Source organism: Anthonomus grandis, chromosome 1 (genome assembly GCF_022605725.1).
Source record: "Anthonomus grandis grandis chromosome 1, icAntGran1.3, whole genome shotgun sequence".
NCBI classification, from domain to species: domain Eukaryota; kingdom Metazoa; phylum Arthropoda; class Insecta; order Coleoptera; family Curculionidae; genus Anthonomus; species Anthonomus grandis.
In genome coordinates this window covers 16,406,794-16,431,511 of record NC_065546.1, presented here as the reverse complement: position 1 = coordinate 16,431,511, position 24,718 = coordinate 16,406,794, and the positions used below count along the sequence as shown (strand labels likewise).

The 24,718-nt window shown below is 33.2% G+C and overlaps 2 protein-coding genes across 4 annotated transcripts in view; both read right to left on the bottom strand.

Moving 5' to 3' along the window:
* The window catches only part of LOC126745112 (neurogenic locus notch homolog protein 1), a 610,297-nt gene that overhangs the window by 157,180 nt on the left and 428,399 nt on the right, over nt 1-24,718 (bottom strand). The gene's annotated exons all lie outside the window — the stretch shown is intronic.
* The window catches only part of LOC126744981 (epidermal growth factor receptor), a 262,700-nt gene continuing 247,409 nt past the window's right edge, over nt 9,428-24,718 (bottom strand). For both annotated transcript variants that reach the window (XM_050452617.1, XM_050452607.1), the window contains 9 exons: nt 15,972-17,502; nt 15,254-15,448; nt 14,732-15,190; nt 14,358-14,645; nt 13,897-14,300; nt 13,538-13,840; nt 13,214-13,416; nt 10,944-11,185; nt 9,428-10,881 (listed from right to left, as the gene is read on the bottom strand). In XM_050452617.1, coding sequence (XP_050308574.1) covers nt 10,317-10,881; nt 10,944-11,185; nt 13,214-13,416; nt 13,538-13,840; nt 13,897-14,300; nt 14,358-14,645; nt 14,732-15,190; nt 15,254-15,448; nt 15,972-17,502 — 4,190 coding nt within the window. In that variant the 3' untranslated portion in view covers nt 9,428-10,316. The remainder of the gene's footprint in view (nt 10,882-10,943; nt 11,186-13,213; nt 13,417-13,537; nt 13,841-13,896; nt 14,301-14,357; nt 14,646-14,731; nt 15,191-15,253; nt 15,449-15,971; nt 17,503-24,718) is intronic.

The window sequence follows — 24,718 nt, the reverse complement described above, 5'->3', positions numbered from 1 at the left end:
TCATAAAACAGTACCATAGGCCATCGTCTTGTACTGCGTTGCACGTTATTTTTTTGACACAATTGATCCAAAAGATCAACCCCAACTTTTGTCATATTATAAAAAGTGACCATTTCTGGCTTTTGTGCTTCGCCTGTTGAAGCATCTATGGCTCCATCAAAATGCATTGTAGATAATATTAGAACTGCTTTATCTTTTTTGGGGCAGTAAGATACTAGACTACAATCTTTCGGAAATCCAAAGATTGACGAATTTATTTGTCGTCTCTTGTTTGGTAAAAAGTCTTTGGGTATTTCCCTCTTATTTTGACGCATAGTACCAACATACGTGAGGTTTACACTTTGTAGCTTTTTTGCTAAGGAAAGGCTAGAAAACCAGTTATCACCAGTAATGTTCCTATTTGTTCCTTTTACTGGTTCCACTAAACGAAGGACGATATCTTCAGCCGCATTGTTAATGCTATATGGCCCATCTGGCTGCTTGCCAACATATGGTTCTAAGTTTAGCGTGTAAGCTGTTTTCGAGTCGACAAGCGCAAAACCCTTCAAACTATATTTGCCAGGTTTACTTGGAATATATTGTCGAAATGAACATCTTCCTCGAAATGACAATGCGCTGCTGGCGGTATCACAGGTTTTCGATGAATTAGCGGTTATGTTTTAAAATGTTATTATTTTTGCGGCATGCGCGGCTTGGATAGCGCGTGGCAGTGACTTTGATTTCCGCCGAAAAGAATGATTGACAGGGCGGCGAGTTTTATCTTTTTTCTACTGTATTTTTTAGCTTTTGCGGACACCGACAGCCAACTTTTCGGTTTTAAGATTTTCACAATGTATACGAGGAGTTTAGTCTGTATTGGTGATCCGTCCATATAGATCTACATAGAATTGAGTTAAAGTTTATATTTATTATTACTTATTTTCATTTGTTAGTCATAAACAAAAAGTCTAGTGTTGTTTGGGACTATTTTTCTATAGTATATAGCAATAAACAAACTGCAAAATGCAACATACGCAAAACCCTTATGTCTTATAAGACTACTGTGTCAAATTTGAACACATGGTAAGAAAACACCCGACAGTGCAAATACTTCAAGTAAACTCCTCACTATCAATCCCTCAGGACAACAGTTATAAGAATATAGAAGATTAAATTACAAGTGAAAATGCTTATATACAAATAGAAGTCAATGATGAGGCGACGCAACAGGTAACAAAATTATTAAATATAGGCATCGCAACAGGTAAATATTGATTAACCAAAATATTAATAACTGTCCTTTCGTTATAATCTCTCAGGTAAATATGTTATTTAATAGCTAATATTTACCTAACATCTTGTAACTTTTTTTTTGAAGATTGATTTGTTATCGGGAGACCCAACACCCAGTGTCAGTGCATCCACCTGCTCATCCAGTGCAAGTATTATGTGCCACATTAAGTTTTATCAAAAAATCAGTCAAAATTTTCCTCATATGTGCCCAAAAGATTAAATACAGCCTCAAAGAAAATAATTGACGATTTGTTATTAAAACTATTTTTTAAAGATTTATTTTTTTAGTTCAATGTAAAGAGCTGGTCAAAGATGTAATAGCAGTTTATTTGACAACAGATTGTTGGACTTGCAAACAATGAAAGCTTTATGGGAGTTACAATACACTTCATAGATAAAAATTTTTATCTTCAAACCATTCTTCTGAAATGCGCCGTATTTGATCAGTCTCATACAAGTGCCATTCTAAGTGCGGAACTAAGAATCATAGCAGAGGAATGGGGTATTAAATAAAATTATTTTAGCAATATCTGATAATGCGGCCAATGTGAAAAGTGCCATTACAAATGGTCTGGGACGGAAGTTTTTCGGATGCTACGCCTATACTCTAAATCTCCTAGTTCGCGATTCACCGAAGTAGCAGATACTCTAGAAAAAGTGAAAACTATAGTTTTACACTTTAAAAGAAGCGCCAAAGCCATAGCAAAATTAATGAAGTTTCAGGAGAATATTAGTTTAAAAACCCCTAGGAAACTTCTACAGGATGTGGTTACGAGGTGGAACTCCACCTACTACATGGTCGAGCGATTTATTGAGTTAGAAGAAGCTGTACGGAGTACAATAGGGTACTGATCTGCCTAAATTGACATTTGATAAATGAATTGATGAGAATAACTTTCAGTTCCTTTAGAAAGAACTGAAAGTTATTTTGGAGCCCTTTGAGGATGCTACTCGTGTTATTGGTGAACAAAAATATCTAGTAGTTCTCACAGGGGGTATTTTAGATGTGTGCAGTGAGCTTCTAAAAATTGACATGAGCACATCTGGCAAAACAATAATTAAAAAATTGAAAAGCGGTCTTCGTAATAGAGTGTATATTAATTCATTGGCAGTAACCACATACTTAGACCCCCGTTTTAAGAGTTTGGTATTTAAAAATAATGACGCTTTAAAAAGAGTAAAGAATATTATAGCATTATAGTTGAGTGACATTAATTTATAAAAAAGAAAGATCCGGTAAAAATACCCGATACTCAACAACCATCTACAAGCAATGTAGAAGATAATTTAATTAAAAAAAAAGAACTTTTTCACTATGGGTTACATTTGACAAAATTACTTCTAAAAATAAAATTTAAATACCCATTAGTTCAACCTCTAGGGCAATCTTAGAAGTGCAGAGGTATATGGAGTCAAAACTCATCCGACAATCCGAGTATTGAAACTGATTCGTATTATTCGGAACCGAATCGCCAAACAGAAATCACCATCATTATTTTACATGGACCGGCGTACTCGGAACAGGTATTTCTGATTTCTGGTAATAGGTACGCGGATTAGCCCGCTGAAACCTATTCCAAAAAAACAGGTCCAGTTCCACTGTAACATCTCTACTTTATACATGTGGGCTATAACATTATAAAAGAGGGCACATTACATTTGTGAAGTATATATTAAGTATTAGATACCAGAATATTAATAAAAATGTGTAATTAAGCATATGATTAAAATCTAGCAAATTTATTGCTTATTTGAACCCGAAATGCCGCATAATTAATATGTACAAAAATGAAGGTTGTGTCTGATCGATATCCAGCAACCAAAGTCGAGAACGCAGCATATGTCGTTTGCCAGCGACTTATTTATAGTCGAGGCCCATTATTATTTAATCAATATAATGCTCGTATCTCCTGGAATTCCAAAGGAATTTTAATAATTTTTTGTCTAGATTAAAAGGTTAACTTCCAAAATATTTAAATTAAACTTTTTTCTGATATATATAATAAATATCTAAACAGACTTAAGATGGTTGCAATCCTCTACAAATGAAAGTTTTTTATGATTAAAAATTATTAAGTTAGATGTTGTAAATAGCTAAGCTGCCAAAGGTTATGGATAAAACTTTTCCTTATTGCCATTAGGAGGTACATAGCCCTTTGTATTTTATAACATCTAACAATTCAATAATTTTTTACCAAAACAGTTTTGTTTGTAGAGGTTTGCAACCATCTCAAATGCATTTAGATATTTATTACAGAAAAAAGATTAATTCAAATCCTTTGAAAGGCTTTTTCATTTCTTTAACATTTGACTTTTTAAATAATTTTTTCAATAAAACTTTAGTTCGTAGAGATCTATAACCACTAAATCGATTTAGTTATTGATCGTTAATATCTGGACAAAAAATATTAAAATTCCTTGAGACTTTCAGGAGATACGGGCATTATTTCGATTAAATAACAGCGGGCGCGGACTATAAATAGGTTGCTGGTAAACGACATATGCTGCGTTCCAGATTTGTGGTTGCTGGATATCGATCGGGCGCTAGGTTCACAGATTTGAAAACATATCTAGAAAAACAACACAAAGTGGCAACATCGGATACGTGCATTTTAAACATAGAGGTATTCTACGTTGACCAGTTGTTTTTTTTCATTATCTTTTTTGTCAGGAATCTTTTTTTTTATTCTGTATTTGTTGATTACTCTCAAACTATATATTATTAGCCAGCAAATAAACGAAACTTTTAAAGAGTACACTTTTTACCTTTTACAACAGAAAATACAATACATTAAAAAATATATATAGTGGATTAAAAAAATGATATATTGAATGAAAAATTGGAAAGTCGATTTGACACTATTGTCTGAAAGATGGTGAACTCAAACAACCTCGCCTATGGTGTGCAGCTAGGTTTATTCTAGGCATTCAATGCTCTAAGGCCTTCACATTACATCCCTGATTTATAAATGTATGTACGCTGAAGCTTGTACAGACTTGTACAAGTCCAAATCCTGGAAGTAAGCAACTGAATCAGAAACGAAAATCACATCTTTACAGACGCCAGATAAGTTCTGCTTGCGATATTTCTTTATATATAAGGATTATATCCGATTTTAAACTTCTAAAATAATGTTAAGAAAGGTATAAGAAGAGCCATAGCTACGTATCGAAAAAGGCTAGTAGATTTTTTTTTTGAAACAAAAACTATAACTATTGTTAAAAAAGAAGATTAAGAAAATAGATTTATCTGCAAGTCATTATTAAAATTGGATGAGTAGCTTAATAATATAAAATACACAATATATCTCAGACACAAGTTTTTTTAATGGATGAACGGATGTAAAGCACTCCCAAATAGTTTAAAAATTCATAATCTTATACAGTGCATTCCAAAAGTTATGTCTAAATTCATTTAAAATTCAGGAGTGTGTTCGAAAAAGAAACGCTCGGACCCGTTGATTTTTATTTCAAGTTGCGCATTTTTGTACGTAAGCTTGTATATACAGGGTTGCTCAAAAATAAATTACGACCATCAACTTAATTTTTTCAAATGAAAGCACCTTTTTGATTTCATTTTTGAATTTCGCCTGGAATTCTACGTATGTTTCATGCATCATGTCCTATACCTAAAGTCAACAGTTATCGAAAAAAAGAAGATTAAACATTATTATAGAAGCTCACCTTAAGAGTCACCTTATCTCTGAGAATTTTTATACAGAGCAAAAGTCCATTCATTCGTGTTTTTTTATTGTTGGCTGATGACCGTTTTTTTTCATAGAAATTGTATGACAGTTGTGTGCCAAACAGATATTATCAAGTGTGAAGTGTACGAGCAAAGTTGCGGTTTTCACAATGGTAAAGTTAACGGAACGAGAAAAAATATAAATTCTGTGCATGGTTGGGTTTGGTGATAGAACACGTACTCAAAGAGAAGCTGCTCAATTATTCAATGAAATCCATCCTGATCGTCCTCCGATATGTCAAAAGGTGGTGAGTAAAATAGAGGCTAAATTTAGAGAATTCGGTCATGTTAGAGATCTGCCGGAATCTGTTCGTCCTGCTCGAGATGAAAATGAACAACTTGACGTTTTGCTTTCTTTGGAAGAAAATCCATGCACTCCTCTGTCGCAGATTGGGGCAAATTTACACATGGCGAAATCTATAGTTTACCGAATAGTTAAAAAGCACAAATATCACCTTTACAAAGTTATTCCTGTGCAAGAGTTATTTGATGACGATTTCGATAGGCGAAATCAGTTTTGTGAAGGCTTACAAAACATGTGCAATCTAAATAATAATCTTAGTAACAAATATTATTTTTTCCGATGAAGCCACGTTCTGTTTGAATGGCAGTGTGAACAGACAAAATTGTCGATATTGGGCAGCAGAAAAGCCGCATTGGATGATGGAGGTAAACACCCAGTACCCTTAAAAACTAAATGTGTGGTGTGCAATAGTGCGCGGAAGAGTTTTAGGTTTCTTTTCTTTGAACAGACTTTAATGTGACAAGTGTATCTCGATTTTCTTCAATTTGAATTAGTTCCAGCATTACTAGCTTTATTTCCAAATCCATTGGACCCAAACTATCCTGACGAAGAACTAATTTTCCAGCAAGATGGTGCTCCTCCGCACTATGCTGCCACTGTGCGTACATTTTTGGATGAAACCTTTCCCAGTCGGTGGATAGGAAGGAAAGGACCCATCGAATGGCCTGCTAGGTCGTCTGACCTAACACCAATGGACTTTTTTTTGTGGGAATACCTCAAGTCGAAGGTATTTGTTAATAGGCCAAATAATCTAGACGACTTGAAAGAGAGAATTTGCAGAGAAGTGCGGGCCATAACTCCGGAAATGATTGAAAATGTGCAACGAGACTTTATTGATCGCCTTGGATATTGTCAAGCAATGGCAACCATTTTGAATATTTCACTTAATTTTTGTACTTTTTTTATTTGTTACATGAATCGTCTTTTTTTTGATAACTGTTGACTTTAGGTATAGGACATGATGCATAAAACATACGTAGAATTCCACGCGAAATTCAAAGATGAAATAAAAAAAGGTGCTTTCATTTAAAAAAATGAAGTTGATGGTCGTGATTTATTTTTGAGCAATCCTGTATATACAAACTTCACGTACAAACTTGCGGAACTTAAAATAAAAATCGACGAGTCCAAGCATTTTTTTTTCGAACACATCCCTGAATTTTAAATGAATTTAGACATAACTTTTTGGATGCACTGTATATATAAAAAGACTTGTCCTGACTGATAATCAACGTACAGCCCAAACGGTAAAACCTAGAAATATGAAATTTGGGGACAATATTCCTATGGTTATGTAGGCGTCTTATAAGAAAGGATTTTTTGAAATTCCATTGGGAAGGGGTTAAAACCACCCCTTATGTATCATAGCTTCAAAATTATGTACTTAAAAAAAAACAGTGAAACACGTCATTTTTATTTAATTTTTTTATCTAATTTCTATTTTTTTCTTTTTTTTTTAAGGAATTAAAATCACACTTTAAGATTTTAACATATATTTTTATCCTTAAATTCATAGCTTTTCGGAAAAAAAACTGCAAAACACTTCAATTTAATTTAATTTTAATGAAAACAACAGATTCTCGAAAATTCCGTCACCCTGAAGGGGGGGAAATAGGATGAAAACTTCTTCTACGAAAATGCTTTTATTTTAAAGTTATAGTGTTGAACTTGAAAATTGGTATTTTTACATATTACAAGAAGGTAAAACAAAAAAAATTGTTTACAAAGAAGTTCTTCAGTAGAACTTTTCTTTTACTTTCAAATTCCACGCGAGCAACGCCGGCTCCGCAGGCATTCAGCTAGTAATTAATAAATTTATAATACATATACCTTCAACCTCAATGAATAGGTAAGATAAGGATAGGAAGATAATATAAAATGCATAATATACCTCGAAATATGCGTTTTTCTATGGGATGAAGCGGTGTTCTGCTTGTGCAGAACACCGCTCTGGTGTTCTGGTGTAAACCCCCCCAAATAGTTTAAAAAATCATAGTCACTGATAAACATTTTGTTACACCTTTAACCTCGGTGAATGCCGAAGAATATAATATAAAATATTCCATATATCTTAGAGACACATATTTTTTGAGAGGATAAAGGGTGTAAGACACCATTAAACAATACAAAAATAAAAAACTCAGATTAATTGAAAAAAAGTTTGTTACACCTTCAAACTCGGTGAGTGCGTAAAAGAACACAAAATACACCATAAAAATGTCTTCATTAGAGGATAATATTTCTTTTGAAATCTAGAGATAGATTACCAATTTTTGTTGTAAAATTCAATCCAAGACATCCATCTACTCTTCACTGAAAAATCATATCTCGCTTTTCTTCATTCGTATAAACCAAAATTGCTTAAATTATTAATAAAATACCTATCACCTACAATAGTAAAAAAAACGAAACATACAAATATTTAAAACATATGACATTTATGATAGGTTAGATATATTGCTGACAGTTTATCACGGTCTACTGTGACAAATTTGTTTTTTTTTTCTAAAGAAAATTGGACTTTTACAAAAATTATGTTTATATTACTTTTGATGCACCTTTAAAAGGGCAATTCTACACAGATTTCAAAAATGTAGAAATACAATATAGCGCCTGTAAGAAAAACCAGAGTTGATGATGACTGACAAAAGATGAAACCTCGTATGAAAAATCTAAAAACACCATATAACCCGAAGAAAATGGCAACGGAAAAGTGCAAATTATTTTGAAATCGGATAAGAAATAAGCTAAAAAAAGTCCTGAAAACTGGTGCAGGTTGGCTGCAGGGTCCAGCTCGTCTGGATACCTGGCCACGCAGGCCATGCAGGTAATGAGGAAGGGGACTCTCTTGCCAGATCCGCGAATGTGGAGCCGGAACCCATAGTTGGTATCGCCAAATGCGTTGCGGTCGCGTCAATGAAGGGTCTGCTGGACAAGTAGACCCACCGAAGATGGACTGATCTCATACCAGGGGATATGAGATAGGCCAAAGCGCACATAGGTGGGGGCCCTCTGCCTGTCTCACCAAAAATCTACTACGCCTAAAAAGACGCGAAATTCGGCTAGTGACAGGTCTTTTAACCGGTCACTGGCACCTAAGAAGCCATCTCCATACTATTAGTATTGTGGACAACCCGGAATGCCGATGGTGCTATGAGGAGGATGAAACCATTGACCATGTAGTCGGGAAGTCCCAGCACTCACGCGCGCCAGGTTCAAATGCTTGGGTAGCACTTTCAGTATACCGAGTGACTTTCTAGTTGAAGTTTGAAGTCCTTCAGACCAGAGAGCCTTATCGGTTTCTCTAAGGCCGTTGGGCTCTGGTAACCCCCGGTGGGGCATGACGGGTCCATCAGGAGACCTATATGCATAACTGCCTTGGCAGCCCATTGTTTCAACAATTCATTCAAGCTAAAAAAAATAAAATAGATTTTTAATAATTTCGTTTTTTTTCGAATATCTTCGGAACCATTGGCAATATTTAAACGACATATATTTTTAAACGTCATTTGCTTATAGCTTTAACCCTTTCATGACATAAAAAGTAAATTTTAAAGAACTATAATAAATTATATTATTTTTCATTAGAATGATTATAAAAAAATGAATACGATTGAAGCTACGATGGCAATGTAAAAACAAAACCCAAAACATCCGACAAAGTGATCATTTGTTTAGGAGCATTTTTGCTGCTGATTGATACTTTGGGTTATCAATATTTTTTCAAAATAACTGTAAGCTTCTGGAGAAGACTACCTGCATTATAAATATGGCGAGGGATCTTGATTTAATTACACCGATAACATTAAATAGTCATAGTAGTCTAAAGAAAGTTCCAGCTTAAGATTTTGTACTTAGGCATATTAGTATAATAAATTTGATTTTCAGTCATTTTTTGGATAACTTACGAAACTTGACATTTTATTACTCTGATATATATTTTTATTTCTAATATATATATGTATATTTTTTTAACTTTCTAGTGATATTATGAATCGAAAAAACTTTATACATTAATGACCTTTTACCATATTTCTACCTTTAGCTTGATATTGCTTAAATATATGCATTTTTTCTGTATTGTTAAAAAACGAATAAAACAATCATTTTTAAATAATTTTTATTTAAAAAACCCTTATAAAATGTATTCAATGAATGAAAATAGTCAATATACAATAATAAAGGCACTTTTTTATATAATACAGTAAATGGCACAAAGTTTAGTGCAGTTGACAAAAAAAAAACATAAAAATTACACAATTTAAAATATTCGATTTTCTGTTTCACAATTCTATAAATATGTTATTGTATTATGATTAAATAATAAAATTACAAACTTTGATTTTTAAAACAATCGGCGATGAGATTTTCAAAAAATGAGATTAGTCGCGGAAATAAAATATTGTCTAAAATTACTTAAAACAAAATAACTACAGATTAAAACCATTTAAAATCAGCTGATCCCCTTATAAAAATTTACAATATAAAATATAATATAATAAAATATTATCACAGATCAAAGAAGTTTGGGCAAGAATATTTAGGATATATTTTAGGCTCAGTTATCTTATTCTCTATCCCGAAATAACTCGCCCAACAATTTTAAAACGTACGTCACTTAAATTATTGCTCACATATTTTTTGTGCGAACAATGTTATCAAATTTTACATAAACATATGTACATTAACATTTTTTTACAAAATATTAGGCCATTTTTAAAAACAAAATGGCAATATATAGCATAAATAGTTATTGTCATGCTTTTGACAGTACTGCATACTATTCAGACTCTAAATCTAGTTAAGTAGCTTAACATATATCAAGAATATTATCAAAAGTTCGTTTTGCACAGCCCTTAAGCACGTAAAGTACAAGAGGCCGGATATATTTGTACGTATATTGTCAGTTCTATTACTTATTTATCGAAACTTCACAATTATTGAATCCAGATTATTATAGGAACCTTACATGAAATAAAAAATCGTTTAGACAAATTATACAATCGCACCTCCTGGAAGATCCTGATTTTGCTGCAGTGGCTGAAGCTCCCTTCTTAGTCGGTCAAAGTCATTGTAACATTCATGGTCACTTTCCTCTTCAGAAGTCTTTTGAAGTTGAGGCAACCGAGGATCCACGATTCCCGGGGATGGCGGCACAACAAAATCCGAAACGTCCGGCAAGCCGACCGTTTGTTCAGGGGCATTTTCGCTGCCCATAAGATACTCCGGGTTATCAATATTGTTTTGGAATAGCTCGGAGTAGTTCTGGAGAAGATTTGGATTGCTCAGGTGATCCGTTGTATTTTTCAAATCTAAATATGCCGAGGGTCCTTGATTCAGTTGTGGAGATGGCATTAAATAGTCATCGTCATCTACAGGAAGTTCCAATTTAAGATTGCCTACTTGGGCATGTTGGAACTTGTCACTGGAATCATGTTCGTCTGATCCGTTATCCCGTTGGCGGAATTTTAAAGAATCTCGACAGTAGCTTATCGAGGAAAGGTCATTTTGAATGCTTTGTAGGTTTGGATCAAAGCGTCTGTGCATATCTTGGTTTAACCTGAATAGAAATAAAAACTTAGTATTTTCTACACCTCTAACTGAAGATTTTTGTTAACTTACCTAGATAACTTGTGGTTAAATTGATTTTGTGAGTTAGGGTACATGCCACTGCCATCTGAAGTCATTGGTTGTGAGGAATGCCAGTATTTATCAGGAGTTGGAGTTGCAGACATTACTCCCGATAGTGATGTCATTCCAGTACCGTGAAAGGGTACTCTCGATTTTGGTTGATGCATGTAGTCATCATTTTCCGATATGTCAATATTTTCGGAAACTAGGGATTTAACCATGTCCCTATCGCTCTAAAAGAGGAGCCAGGATAAGATAAAAAATAATTGTCTTTGTAGTATAAAAGCTTAAAAGTAGGAGGCAAAATCTGAAAAGGTTCTTTGCTTAAAAGGAAACGGAGTAAGTTGCACCACAGGGTAAATTTAACTTCAAGCCGTAGTAGTAGTAGTAGTTAATAAGGGGTTGCACGCTGTCCCGGTCCAAATTTTTAAGATCGTTTCGTTGGAGTGGTATAGCTCTAAAAATTTTCCCTGTACCGCAATTCGGATAGAGCGGACTTTATCTTATAATAAGAAGGTAGGAGTCACCTTACTTTAGAGCCGTCCTGATCTGGTATTGGTATCTGATCTCCTCGGGCTGTCTTCATCTTTTTGTTCTTCTCCACTTTTTTCTTTTTTCTCCACACTTTATTATTAAATTCCTGAAAAAAATGTGTTTTTACTGAGTTGAAGGCACGGCTCGGGGCCTACGAAGGGGCATACGGAACTTTGTCTTATTAGTTTATCATTCTATTGCCCTTAACAGGCTGAAATGGGTCCTACAGTGGGTCCTGGGACCCACTTTAATCTCACTTCGTCTGTATTTCCAGTCTTTCCAATGCATATCTGCACTCCTAGACTAGCGTTGAAATGTCCCTGGGTTTTTGGGTCGCCTTGAGGGCAACTTGACTATCAGGATAGATACAAATCCTCTCGCTCTTTGCTACTTCTAGTATTGCAAACGTCAAGGATTCGCCTATGTGCGTTTCTATCCTCCGGCCTCGGCTGACCTGGTACTTTCCATCCATGACCTATCTGTGTACCAGGCCTAAAACTGTTTAGATTTGGTTCGTGGACCATTCTTCCCTTATCGATATTTCTACCCGAAAGCCTTTCTCTAACCTTAGTTTGCCACTCGCTGTAGTACATCTGGATGTAAAAATTGGTATGTTCTTACACATTTTGAGAGCGATCGTCATATGGTCTTGTCCTGAGTGAACACTGCGCCATTCTCGGCTATCCTTATGCGCCGCAATGGCTTTTCTTTCAAGCCACACTGAAAGTTTCAGTAGCCCAAGAAGAATGGTTTGGTACCGCACGTGTTATTTTCATGTGTCCAGTAATTCCCAAATAGACCAGTCGACTGTAGCCACGTTTTGAGCGTTGGTGACCTTTAATGCCACTGATCAGATGGCTAATGTATGGCTGAAACCCACTAGAGAACATAGGTTTTTGGCATCAACCTTAAACTTCTGTGCCTTTTTAATGAAAACTTCTATTACAATAAGTTTTTACTAACATTTTTGCTAGTCAAGCCAATGATACTACCTCTTTATAAAGGTGATAAGCACAACTGAGTCATAAAAGTTAGACCTACTGCACTGTTGCCTACTTTGGCTAAATTTGTAGATCATTAAGGATAATAAAACTCAGTATGGTCACACTTTTAAATTGATTTCGGCTTCTAAATTCCCTGCAGTTTCCGTTTAATCATTGCATGAGCACAGATAGTCCATATTTAGTTTTCTGGGATACATTTACATTGCACTGAATGCTGGCGAGGTTGTTGCAGCAGTGTTTTGCTATTTGTCAAAAGCTGTGTGAATCAGAGATGTGTGATGTTGCTGTGATGGTTTCAGACGAACTACCCTAGGATGGTTCTATTCCTATCTGTCGCAACGAATTCAGACTTATATTTAATAGTAGTAATTCTGAAAATCTTTATATCGTCTCCCTCAGGATTGTGTACTGGCTTCTCTGCTTTTTCTAATTTTCATATGTTATCTACCGTGATTTTAAATTATAGGTGAGTTTACCCTATTCGCTGATGATATCACTATATATCATGTGGCTTAATATAAATGTTATTGTGTAAACGAAGGTCAATACGGTGCTGCTTTAAATATGATGATAGTATAAAAAACTTAAACAAATCAGCTTCAAACCTAATTGACCTTCACAATATTGCACTGGCAGTGGAGGGGTGCAACTGAAGTGGTGCAACTTGTTCCGCTCTATCCTACTTGATCTTAAAGAGATTATAGCTGTATGCATAAAACTTACCAAGGGTGTGCTCATTCCTCCTTGAAGTCTCATAAATCTGTCCCCAGGTATAATAAGATACCGTCCAGGATCTAAGGACATTTTGCAAAAGTCGTCTTCTAGCTCTTTGAAACATGGTCGACTCTCAGCATCTAGCATCCAACATTTCACCATTATCATATACACATCTATAGTTGCTATGCTCGGTTGAGGAAGTCGTTTGCCTAAAAAAAAGATGGATATATTTTACTTTATTGCTAAAGAACTAGGATTTATATTTTATATTGTCATGACTCTTGTAAAACCCTATATAAAGTGAAAGAAGGCATATAAGAAAGAACTTACCTTTTTCCAAAAGTTCGGGTACATCTCTAGCAGGTACGTTATCATAAGGCCTGTCTCCAAAAGTAAACAATTCCCACACGGTGACACCAAACGCCCACACATCAGACTTATGGGTAAATATCCGGTGTTGGATGCACTCTAGTGCGAGCCATTTTATTGGCATTTTACCTCCAGCAGCTTTATACTCTTCTTCATTAATATCTAACAGTTTGGCAAGTCCGAAATCAGTTATTTTAACACAGCTAGGTTTTTGAACCAATACGTTCCTGGCAGCCAGGTCCCTATGAACTAGTCGTTTTTCCTCTGAAAGTACAAATATGGTCAGCAAACATTTGTTAACTACTTTTAAAATAACTTACCTAGATATGCCATCCCTCTTGCGATCTGTGTACACCAGTTTAGCATTGTTTTTGATCCAATTTTATCATGGTTCTTCCTGACAAAATCAAGCAAACATCCCAGAGGCATTAGTTGTGTTATTAACATCATCTGGGAGGTCATGCAAACAGCCAAAAGCTTTAGCAAGTTGGGATGGTCTACGCTTGCCATAATATATGCCTCTGATAAAAATTCTTTGCTATTGTTGGTAGTAGTATCATTTTTTAACACTTTTATGGCCACTGGAATTTTGGAAGACGTTTCCCCATCAACAGCCCAAACACCTTTATACACCACACCAAATGCTCCGTATCCCAAAGTGTTACCTTTACGAATTTCCGTTTCCTTAATTATTCTTAGATGGGCAATATTAGGAGGCGCATTACTAAAAATAACAATTAAATTTAGATATCACTCAAACATTTAAAATGAAAAATAATACCTTGGTCGTAATGGTTCGTTATCATCAATATTATTTAGGGCCATAGCCATGGTCATTTTAATGGCATTCTCCTTGATCTTCTCCTTTCGCTGGCAATATACCATTACGGATACTAAAGTGATTATTGTAATAATACCCCCTATAATACAGATGGCTATGATCACTACATAAGTTGGGCTCTTCGCTGCTATAAGTGCAAATGTCGCAGGTGGTTTGTCGGAGCAGTACGAATCGGAATTTTCTGGGAAAATGCGGTGTGGGAAGTCTGGAGGACAAGCGGCAACACATCTTAAAGTAAACAACATATTTAGTTAATTCCCTATATGTATTTACTTTAATCAATTGAAAATTAAAGTAATTCGACTTAGACTTACTTGAAAGTATTGTTTGGATCAATCCAACCATCATCATATAACTTAAAATTTTGACAAATATTGCAATTTTCAGGTCCAGGTCCGCTGCATCCTCTACACTCTAAATCGCAAGCCATACAAACGTGGGTGGCGATATCCGGATAATGGTCCATGGTACATTCGTCTTCACATTGCTCTCCTTTTTTAAAGTTAGTACATTCCTGGCAAATAAGCTCATGAAATCCATAGCCGGTACACTTCTTGCAACGAGGATGACATTTTCTGCAGATAGCTTTACCAGTAAGACTTCTGAGGGACGATTCTTCTTGCACCTGCGGGCCGACCCATTCGAAGTAATAGCCATCTGGACAAGAGTCGTTTTGGTGTAGACATTCATCTACTGTTGCGTTTTCGTTCATAATGGCTAACTCGCAGGAGGTGCAACCGCCTGGCCCAACAGTGTTTTTCGGTCCAGTACAACTGAAATTAAAAAAATATAATAGCTAACTTTGTGACACGTTTGTATAGTTATGAGTTGCTTACCCATCAACACAAGTACTATGACAAGGCATACAAATTCCGTTCTCTTCGTATTTATTGGTGGGGCATTTTTCCACACAAAATGGTCCATCTTTGAAGTTTCTACATGTGGTGCAGTGCTCTGGTCCAGGTCCATGGCAATCAGAACCGCATTGGTGGTGGCAAGGTTTACATTTTTTGTTATCAGCACGATAAATTCTGAAATTAATTTTGCTCATTTTAGTTAAGGGATGTAGAAAGAGAAAGAAAGAGAGAAGTAACTAGCAAAGATATTGGAAAAATGGTAATTGAGAAAATGCCACAGATACGAAATATACTTTAGGATACCCTAAAGCAGCATATATTATCATATCTATAAGAAACATATTTGTCAATTGTCAATGAAGGACTTCTCCAGCGATTAAAACAGAAAAAACCTTAAGATGAGACGACTATGGATGACAAGAATTACAGATAACATGTCAGTCATACCAAGAAAATAAATACCTGAAACATGTTTAGTATAAGCAGATAGATATTATTTAGAGAATACGAAGACTTATTTTTATCCAGTATCCAAAGAAATAATTCTATCAGTAAAAAACTTTAAGGCCAATTATTGAGAACAACATGACCAAACAAAAATATTATCTTCGGCAGATAATTTATTAGTAACAGCTCTTTCAAAGAGTCACAATTACCTAGAAAGTAACAAACCTCCATATAATTTAAAAAGACTTACCCTGGTTCTACTGTGCAATTCTGTAGACATCTGTTATCCAACTTAAAGTGTGCACAGCTCAAACATTGATCAGGTCCAGGCCCCCAACAGCCATCGCTACTACACTGCTCGTCACAAATTAATCCTTTAGCTTTGCACATTTTTGGGTCGCTATTATTCGATAACATTAACGAATGCTCGTGGCTTTTCCTGATCTCTTCCCAGTTGATCTCCTTGGCGAAACATAGATGCTTATTTTCTAAAATAGCTACGGTACCCATGTTGATTTTCTTAAGCGACTGTAGCTCTAGTGATTCTAAGGAGGTCTTAACAATGTACAGCGAGGAGGAAAACTCATGTAATATCCTACCATGAATAATTTCAAGGTTTCTAAAGTACGATAGGTTCTTAAACTTTTCGTGATAGGCTTGAATGTTTAAATAGCCTGTCAGCTCTTTCAGTGTGCTGAATACTTCTAGCCTATCAGGATGCATTTCTGGATAACGTTCACCCCATGAGTAGTTGGCAAATACATCCTGGAAACCTTTAAAACTGTTTTCTAAAATACTCAAATAGCCTTCGATCACAGTGCATCCTCTAAAGCTATCGATATTTCCTGAATGCACAGTCTTATCTCCTACGCAAGTTTTGGGACATGGTCCATCACAAAGCACGCATTCTCCATCTTGCGCTTTTTTGTTTGAAGGACAACTTCGCACACAAGCTCCATTATCTTTAAGCAAATGTTCCGGACATTTTTTTACGCATGTCGCACCGTAAGCGTATTTGCCATTAGGATTCTCTTCCCAGGAATAAGTGGTGGGATTATAGATTTGCATGGGGGGACAGTCGTTGGTACACACTCCATCGTCATAAAAATTTTTGCAAGCAATACAGTCGCTTTGAGTAGGCCCTGTGCATCCTCCCGCACAAAAGAGATGACAACATTCTCTAGGGTTTGGACCAAAGCATCTGCCTTCAGCGCATTGGGGGCTGCAAGTGGTTTTGGAAAATTTCTGGCAGTTCTCATAACCATCTCCCCAGCATCCTCTTACGCATGCCTTGTGGCAAGGGGTACATTCTCTTTCATTAGATGTGAAATTATATACGTAATTGTAACGCGCTTTGGGGTCAGACATGATTTCCTTCCACTCTATGGATTTTATGTGGCATAAGTTGTAATTGTTAATAATACCAACGCTTCCTGTTAATATATCTCGTAGGGCTGGAAGCTCTACAGAGTACATTTTGTTTAAAGTTATTATCAGAGCAAACTGTTCATTTCTTGGACCCATTTTAAATAGAGTGCGACCCCTGATGATTTGTAGGCGAGGCAATACTATCCTTTTAATATCTACGTGTGATATTAATACGTATCCAGTAACTTCTCGGATATATTGAAGAAAGCTCAAGTCTAAATTGTTGTCTTCTAGCCAGGTAAGTTCCAGATTGCCATCTACGTAAGTGCAGTTTGTAAATCGATCTTTTAGGTTTCTATAGTGGTGGTCCCGATTAGATGGAACCGACATACGTCCGTTGGTACCGATGCATACTGAAAAAAAAAACACATATTAGTCCAAAGAACTTGATGCTTGTTTTGGTTTGTGGTCACGTTTTATGTGACATAAACCCATAATAGTAAAGTATATGGTATGGTTTTGTTGTAACAATAAATACTATTGAAAATGTCACAGAGCTTTCAACCAGTAAATTATTGGTTTGTTTTTGAAATACCCATTTGTAAAAATTAAAATAAGGTCTTAAAGCTAAGCTATATTACAGGTCTGATTTCAAAACACGTCCTTAAAAATAAGAAAAAAATGTTTTTAGTAGATTGTTTTGTCTACAGGCAAGTTAAAGTTGATTTTTTTTTAATTAGAACTGTAGGATAATTATTAAATTCATTTTACATGTCCATTTAACTTAAGCATAATTATTTACTGAAGTACGACACAAAAACTTTTGCTAGTAAATTACTTGTCAAATACTTTCATTCTTAAGGTATCCAATCATTAAAAGAACAATGTCAAGAAAATCGCCACACACATACTGACCGTATGTATTTGTCAATTGATAAAAGTATGATACAGGTTACCACACAATTCAAAAGCTGCTTATTTCACCACTCACGTTTCATGTATAGTTAAAGAGATCCAAGTAAGAAAGTCTCGAGACGCAATTGGGCAAAAAAGAAAATGTGTATCAACCTGGATTACTCGGGTCGATTCGGTTCCCTGAATTGTCAACCGTAATGTAAACAGCACCTTCGAACATTATCATCCAATAAGAATTTTAAAAAGGAACCACTTGATGAATGACTTCTTTCAAACGGGTCAGGTGAGACCAGCGGACCCCCTTTAAGAATAAAATACATTTTTGATACAGTTTTAAACAGTATGTAGTGTCTCGAGAGCACTAGATTTTCTTTAATTCCATTGGTCTGTATTTTAATTTTTACAATTATCATTCGATGCTCTAAGTAGGCTCGACATTTCTAATGGAGATATAAGGAAGTATATGGGTATGTATATTCTATGAGCAAACACCGAATTCATTCAGGGAATAATATGTACCAATTTGATATTCATTTAATTCATTTTATTGAAAGATTTACTGAATATGAATTGTTTCATAAAGTACTGCTGTTTTATTTTATGTTAATGGTTCATACTCTGTTTCTGTAAATTGTGATGAATATTAAATTTGTATATACAATATAAAAAATACATATAATTTGATTTCAATTTAAGGGTTTTAATTCTAGGTCATCATACTTCATTTCTAATATTGAAAAGGGATACATTTTTTAAATATTAAAGAAAAAATTCTAGCAATATCAACATTTAAATATCCTTCAAGATTCAGAATATCAACCGTCTCTACTATTAAGTAGTGATAACTATGAAAGTAGATCAACTATGAAAGGAAATGGTTAAGTTTACAAAAAACTACAGTATAAAAATTGTTTAAAAAATTACAATTTTATATGAAACTTAATATAATACTTGTTTATAATAGAATCTTTTAAGCAACGAAATAGCAGAAATTAATTATTTATGTTGCAATTTTAATTTTTGCTGCAAGATTCTAGCTCTCAGGTCTCTCAGAAACTAACATTTTATCTAGGTTTACTGAGTGAAAATTTAAAAACTTGGTATTTTTGATAAGAAAGTGGTAACTAAATGTTTCTCACAGGATGCTCTGAATAAAAACGTTTTTGACGATTTTAATTAAAGTGCATGTCAAAGTTTACGTACTTTTTTGGACAGTGACAGCAAATATATCTTTTGAATTTTTCTTAAAGATGTTCCACCTCTCTATAAAAGCTACTTCCAAATTTTACGTATTAGTTAATATTAGTAATACTACTTAGATAAATAAATTGAAATATTTACTTTAAAATGATAACTAAAAAATTACTTATAAATCAAATCATCCCCATTTAAGTTAATCATAGAGATAACAAAATTATACAAAATAATATCTGCACTTGCGATTATACATTCACTTTACTGATTTTTGAGAAAAGTTTCATATATTCTTAAATATTCATTTATAAATCAATGTAATTTATAATTATTTTTGTTAGTAGAAATTTGATGCCCCAAATCTAATTCTAATCTAATTTATTTGAATTACAACTTTTGCAAATATGCAATTGATATTCACTTGAATGTAGTATATTTACTGACAACTTATCCAGAGCATTTGAATTGAATCAATTTGAATAAATTTACACCTATAAGCTATACCAAAGGTGTCTACAGCTAAGCAAGACTAATTTCATTTATTAGTGGTTATAATAAACTGAAATAGGAACTCAATATCAATTTTATTTATTTATACAAATTTTAAAAGTGCATAACATCCTTTAATAGAATATAATTATTTTGCTGAAAACTTAAACATGGTATTTAAAATAATTTTTCCTTGTTTTAGTAATACCAAATTTTAATTCTCTTAAATATTTAAAACCAAAGCAGAATTGCACTCAGATTCTTACAAAGTACCTACACACATATAAGCTCGTATATTTAAAGTACTGCCATCATCATCTCGCACTGGAACCGTTATATACCAGTCTTCGGCGGTACGGCGCCGGCCATGATACCTCGACTCTACCTGGGTTGCCGTACAAGGAGATACAATCTTACTATCTAAGAGAACTTGGACTCGGGTACTGTAAATACGGCTCATTTTTTGCTTTCGCAGAACTGCGACAATTCTATTGGCATTCCTTCGGCAAGAGATCTATTATATTGTGGTACTTGAACATAGATTTGTGGTCAGATTAAGAAACATAGTTTCTAGTTGTTAGTGGTATATAAAAAACATAGATTATTGCTTAGAGATAAATGTGAATCAATTTTCTGAAGTCAATTTGAACATAACTTTGTAAATAAATACATAAATAAGTGTAATATGTATATTTTTTTTTTAAATGTCTACGATGCAACTTATTTTACTACATTTTTTAATTCAAGAAACATACCAAAACAAAGCAAGTGTCATAAAAGAGGTTAAGAGGATCATAAGTTTGTATACCTTAGATGGTTTCTATTATTATAAGAACCTGCTTCTTGGAGCTAATTATTACCCTGAAATAAAATTTAAATATTTAGAAGACCCTTTACCCTAAGGGTTTTACGACTTTACCTGTCACAAGCCAGGTCCTCAAAAGACTCGCGCCTAAAGAAGTTAATTTTTAAATAACATTTTTCATACTGTTATGAAACGCATCTAAGTTTACATCTATTACGTAGAACAGCAAGTGTTGTCACAGTCCAATACCAGTTCGCCCACGATTTTCACTGGGTAGGCATGACATACTGTAAGAATACCAAGAAAAACACTTAAGCTATGTTGTTCTAAATGCCTGCCACAAATTAATTACGCGGCCGTTAAATTTCTGATCACAAACGCTACCCTGGTATCTGGTAGATAATTTTATTCAGCAAAAAGAGGTCAAATGAGCTATCTGCAGATTTTATAATGATTTTGATGGCGCAGATCGCGACATATTTTTAACGTTTTGAAAGAGTTTAGTTTTTGATATTTTTTTGCCTGGTTTTTTTTCCTAAACAGAGAAATATATACTGATAATAGTAATTATTTGAGCTCTTCCTTTAATGACGCTAAAATACAACGACATGTAACAACTTGCGTGTATTGTACTCCATAGTACTAAATTGGTCTACCTTGCCTGGAGGTAGATGTAATTACACCATGTCGGAAACAATGAGAAAACACAATTGCATGCAAATATAAATCATGTTAATACTTTAATATGAGTTTCATGTGAGACATTTTATTATGAGAACTTTTAGAAAAGTCGTTTTACTGAAGACCGCAATAACTCATTCAATTATACATAAGTCTATTATTTGAATGTATCATAAAAATTTACCTTAAATGTTGAAACTTTTTATTTTCAATGCTTCTTTTCGATTTTAGAGGTCTTTTCAAAGCTTTTCTCCTTTCAAATTGGCTTATTTGCTTTAAGACAGCTTTTTCTATTAATTTTTTTTTTCTGCAGGAATTTTTTTGCAATAAAATATTGGAACTTAAGATTTTTTTTTATAATTAGTAGAAAAGTAAAGCAAAAGCTTATTTTTTAAGCAATTTTAGTATAATCTAAAATTTTTCCAGGTAAGAAAGAAAACAGAAATAACTGCACAAAAATAAAAAAATATTAGAATTTTCGGAATGAAATTTACAGATTGTTAACAAACCATTATTAGTTTTGACTTCTTGAATAAATAATAAATACTTCAATGGTCTCAAAGTAAAAAATATAAAATTACTGCAATTTCCTGAGAGAAATATAATTTTTACAATTGCCTATTTAGCAGAAATAGAATTCATTAATTACTTAGCAAAAAGATATTAGATTATTTTTTCTTAATTTTCATCAATGTTGCTGTCCTCTACAAGATATTCATTTATTTTAAAAGTTTTTTTCGATTTTTCTTTTATACTTTATTTCTTAATACTTCTTTTATTTCCCTCAATCAAAGTATTTTAAAATATCTTATTCCTTTCACTTAATTCAAATGTATGTATTACCTTTTAGGGCAATTAAAGTCATTTCTTGCTCAAAGAAAATATTTTATATATTTTTACACAGGTTATATCTGGTTAAATATTTTTCTTTATTTATTTTAGTTGGTTAAGCTAATTTCTTATTTGCATTAGGCGACTCAAGTTTTTTTTTCTCTTTTTTCTAGGTGATGAAACAACTAAGAAAAGAATAGTGATAACAAAGATAAATGAAAATAAGAAGATGCAAGGAAGAAAACTGTTAAAAAACGCAACGTAATTCAGGTTCTACGTAGAGGAACTAAAATATTAAGATGAAGTGATTTCAGTTATTATAGTTATGAAGAAATAATTACATTACAAGTTGTAGACAAAAAATCTTAACAAAATAACCACATTTTTGCTATCATGTGAAATAATAATACTTGGCCAATTAAGAAGTACTTACTAGAAAAAAACTATTTAAACTATCCATTTATGTTTGCATTTAGTTTAATTTATATGCTCCTTATATCCTAAAATAAGATTTTTAGTTCTTATCTTTATTTAGACTTTTAGCTCCTATCTTTATTACTGCCCGCAACACATTTTCATCCTTTATATCTGCTTGATAGTTAAAGTCATTATGATTATTTATATTTTCCTTTCTAAGGTAATTTTCATGTTGCTTTACGCGATTTTCTATTTATTTATAAATCATTTTCTTAATTTTCATACAGTTTACTTCATACTTTTCTTTTAGGAGTTTAGATAACAACTGGATGCTTGAGGTAGAACAATAAATATTTAGAAAATTATAAGAATAGAACAAAGCGTAAGAATAAAAAATTCAAAATCGAACTTAAAAAAAAACTAAAATATCGAGATTTTAATCTTCAATTGCCGGGATATCGCTTGATGGTAAAATACTATGGAAAACAAAATGCAAAATAGTTCCATCTCTTAAATCATTAATTTTTTGTAATATAATGCGTAAATATTTGGATTAAAACATTAATAATCGATATTACAACAAATCTTATTGGAGAAACATCGTAGCCATTTAGATTATGCATATATATGTAATTTCAATCTTAGTACTTGTATTTTTATTATCAAAACGAGATTTTTTTAAATAAATTATAGCACTTCCCAAGTTAATTGAATCATTTACAATAAACTATGTGAAATATTTAAAAGCACGTACACAGAACCATATAATAAATAATTAAGGTTGTGAAAGTGATTTTTATATTACAGGAACAATGGTTTACGTCAGGAAGTTAAAAAAATGCATGTCAACATTGGTAAATAATTAGATTGAATGGAAAACATGTATTTAAATTATACATTTTCGTTAAAATCCATAATAATACTTATTTGGAGTTTGCAATGCTCTCTTGACTTCAATTGAAATTAGAAACAGCATAACGAATTACCTCAGTACCGTTTCTTAGAACCATTATAAACAAACTGCTATTTGCTTACTGCTATTCTTATTTGCACACCTGAGAATATATACCTAAACCCGATAGGTATTGTACATGTTTATTTAAATTTTGCGTCGTTAAGTCCGCGGAATACGAATCGCCTTGTATATAAGTGCCAAACAAAGATAGGAATATGTACTTTCCACGTCTGGCAGTTATAAAATTTCTTGTTCAATACGCTTTGTTTTTAAGGAGATTTTCAAAGAAAGCAAATATTTAGAAAACGTGCCACGGCTTAAATACGTAAGTTTTTTAATGCATTATATATGTAATGAGATTTTTTTTAAACATAGCAACACCTGTGTTTTTCTATTTTTTTTTTAATTTTTACAACCTTTTTATAAAGCTGTTTGTTTAGGTCTACAAAACTGCAATTGTATCTTCCTAACTGCAACTTATCGCAGTCAAAGTAATTTTTATAATAAATAAGATTTTGTTTATTTTGTTAATATACCTTTATATTAACATATTGTGCTTTCTAAGTTTTATTAAATGTAAAAAAAGAATTGAAACAGACAATATAAAGAATTAGAAAAATGACAGGGATTGCAAGAATAGCGAGCATTGTAAGGATTTATTAGTGTCAGACATTTTAGTTATACAACTATTTTATAACTTATACTTAATACATTTTAGCAACATTTGTTTGAGTAGAAAACTTCGATATTTCCTACTAAATTTTCCTTGCTGTTTAGATGAGAAAATTTAATCATGATTTGTTTTTTTTTAATTTCTTTTAGATCATATCTTTAAGAATATAAAGGCTGCTTTATCTCAACCAATGATGTTTGCAATCTTAGTATCAGTAATTAGTATCTATTATTTAAATAGCAATATTTTTTTTAAATGAATCAAAATTTTTAAATAATTACTGTTAATGTAATAATGTAAAGAAAAAGAAACATTTACTTAATTTATGTTCCAAGACGTGTTAAGTAATGCATTGAATAACAATAGCGCCACCTACTTAAATTCTAAGCAGGTAATGCCCGAACTATTTTAAGAACTAAACGCAATATACACTATATTCTAGCGAATATATTTTAATGTCTAGGGGCACACCTGTCGGTTTTCATAAAATAGCAATTATTGTATATAAACCAGAAAAATAAATAAGCTATAAAAGCGTCGTGGTACTACTTTCGATTAAAAGATATTGTTTCTGACGTCTTAAATTTAATACAATATTTTGCTTGACTGGAAATTACGTTTTTTTTTGTAACTTGAAACCAGCCTTCATCTTGATAGATCAGCAAATAG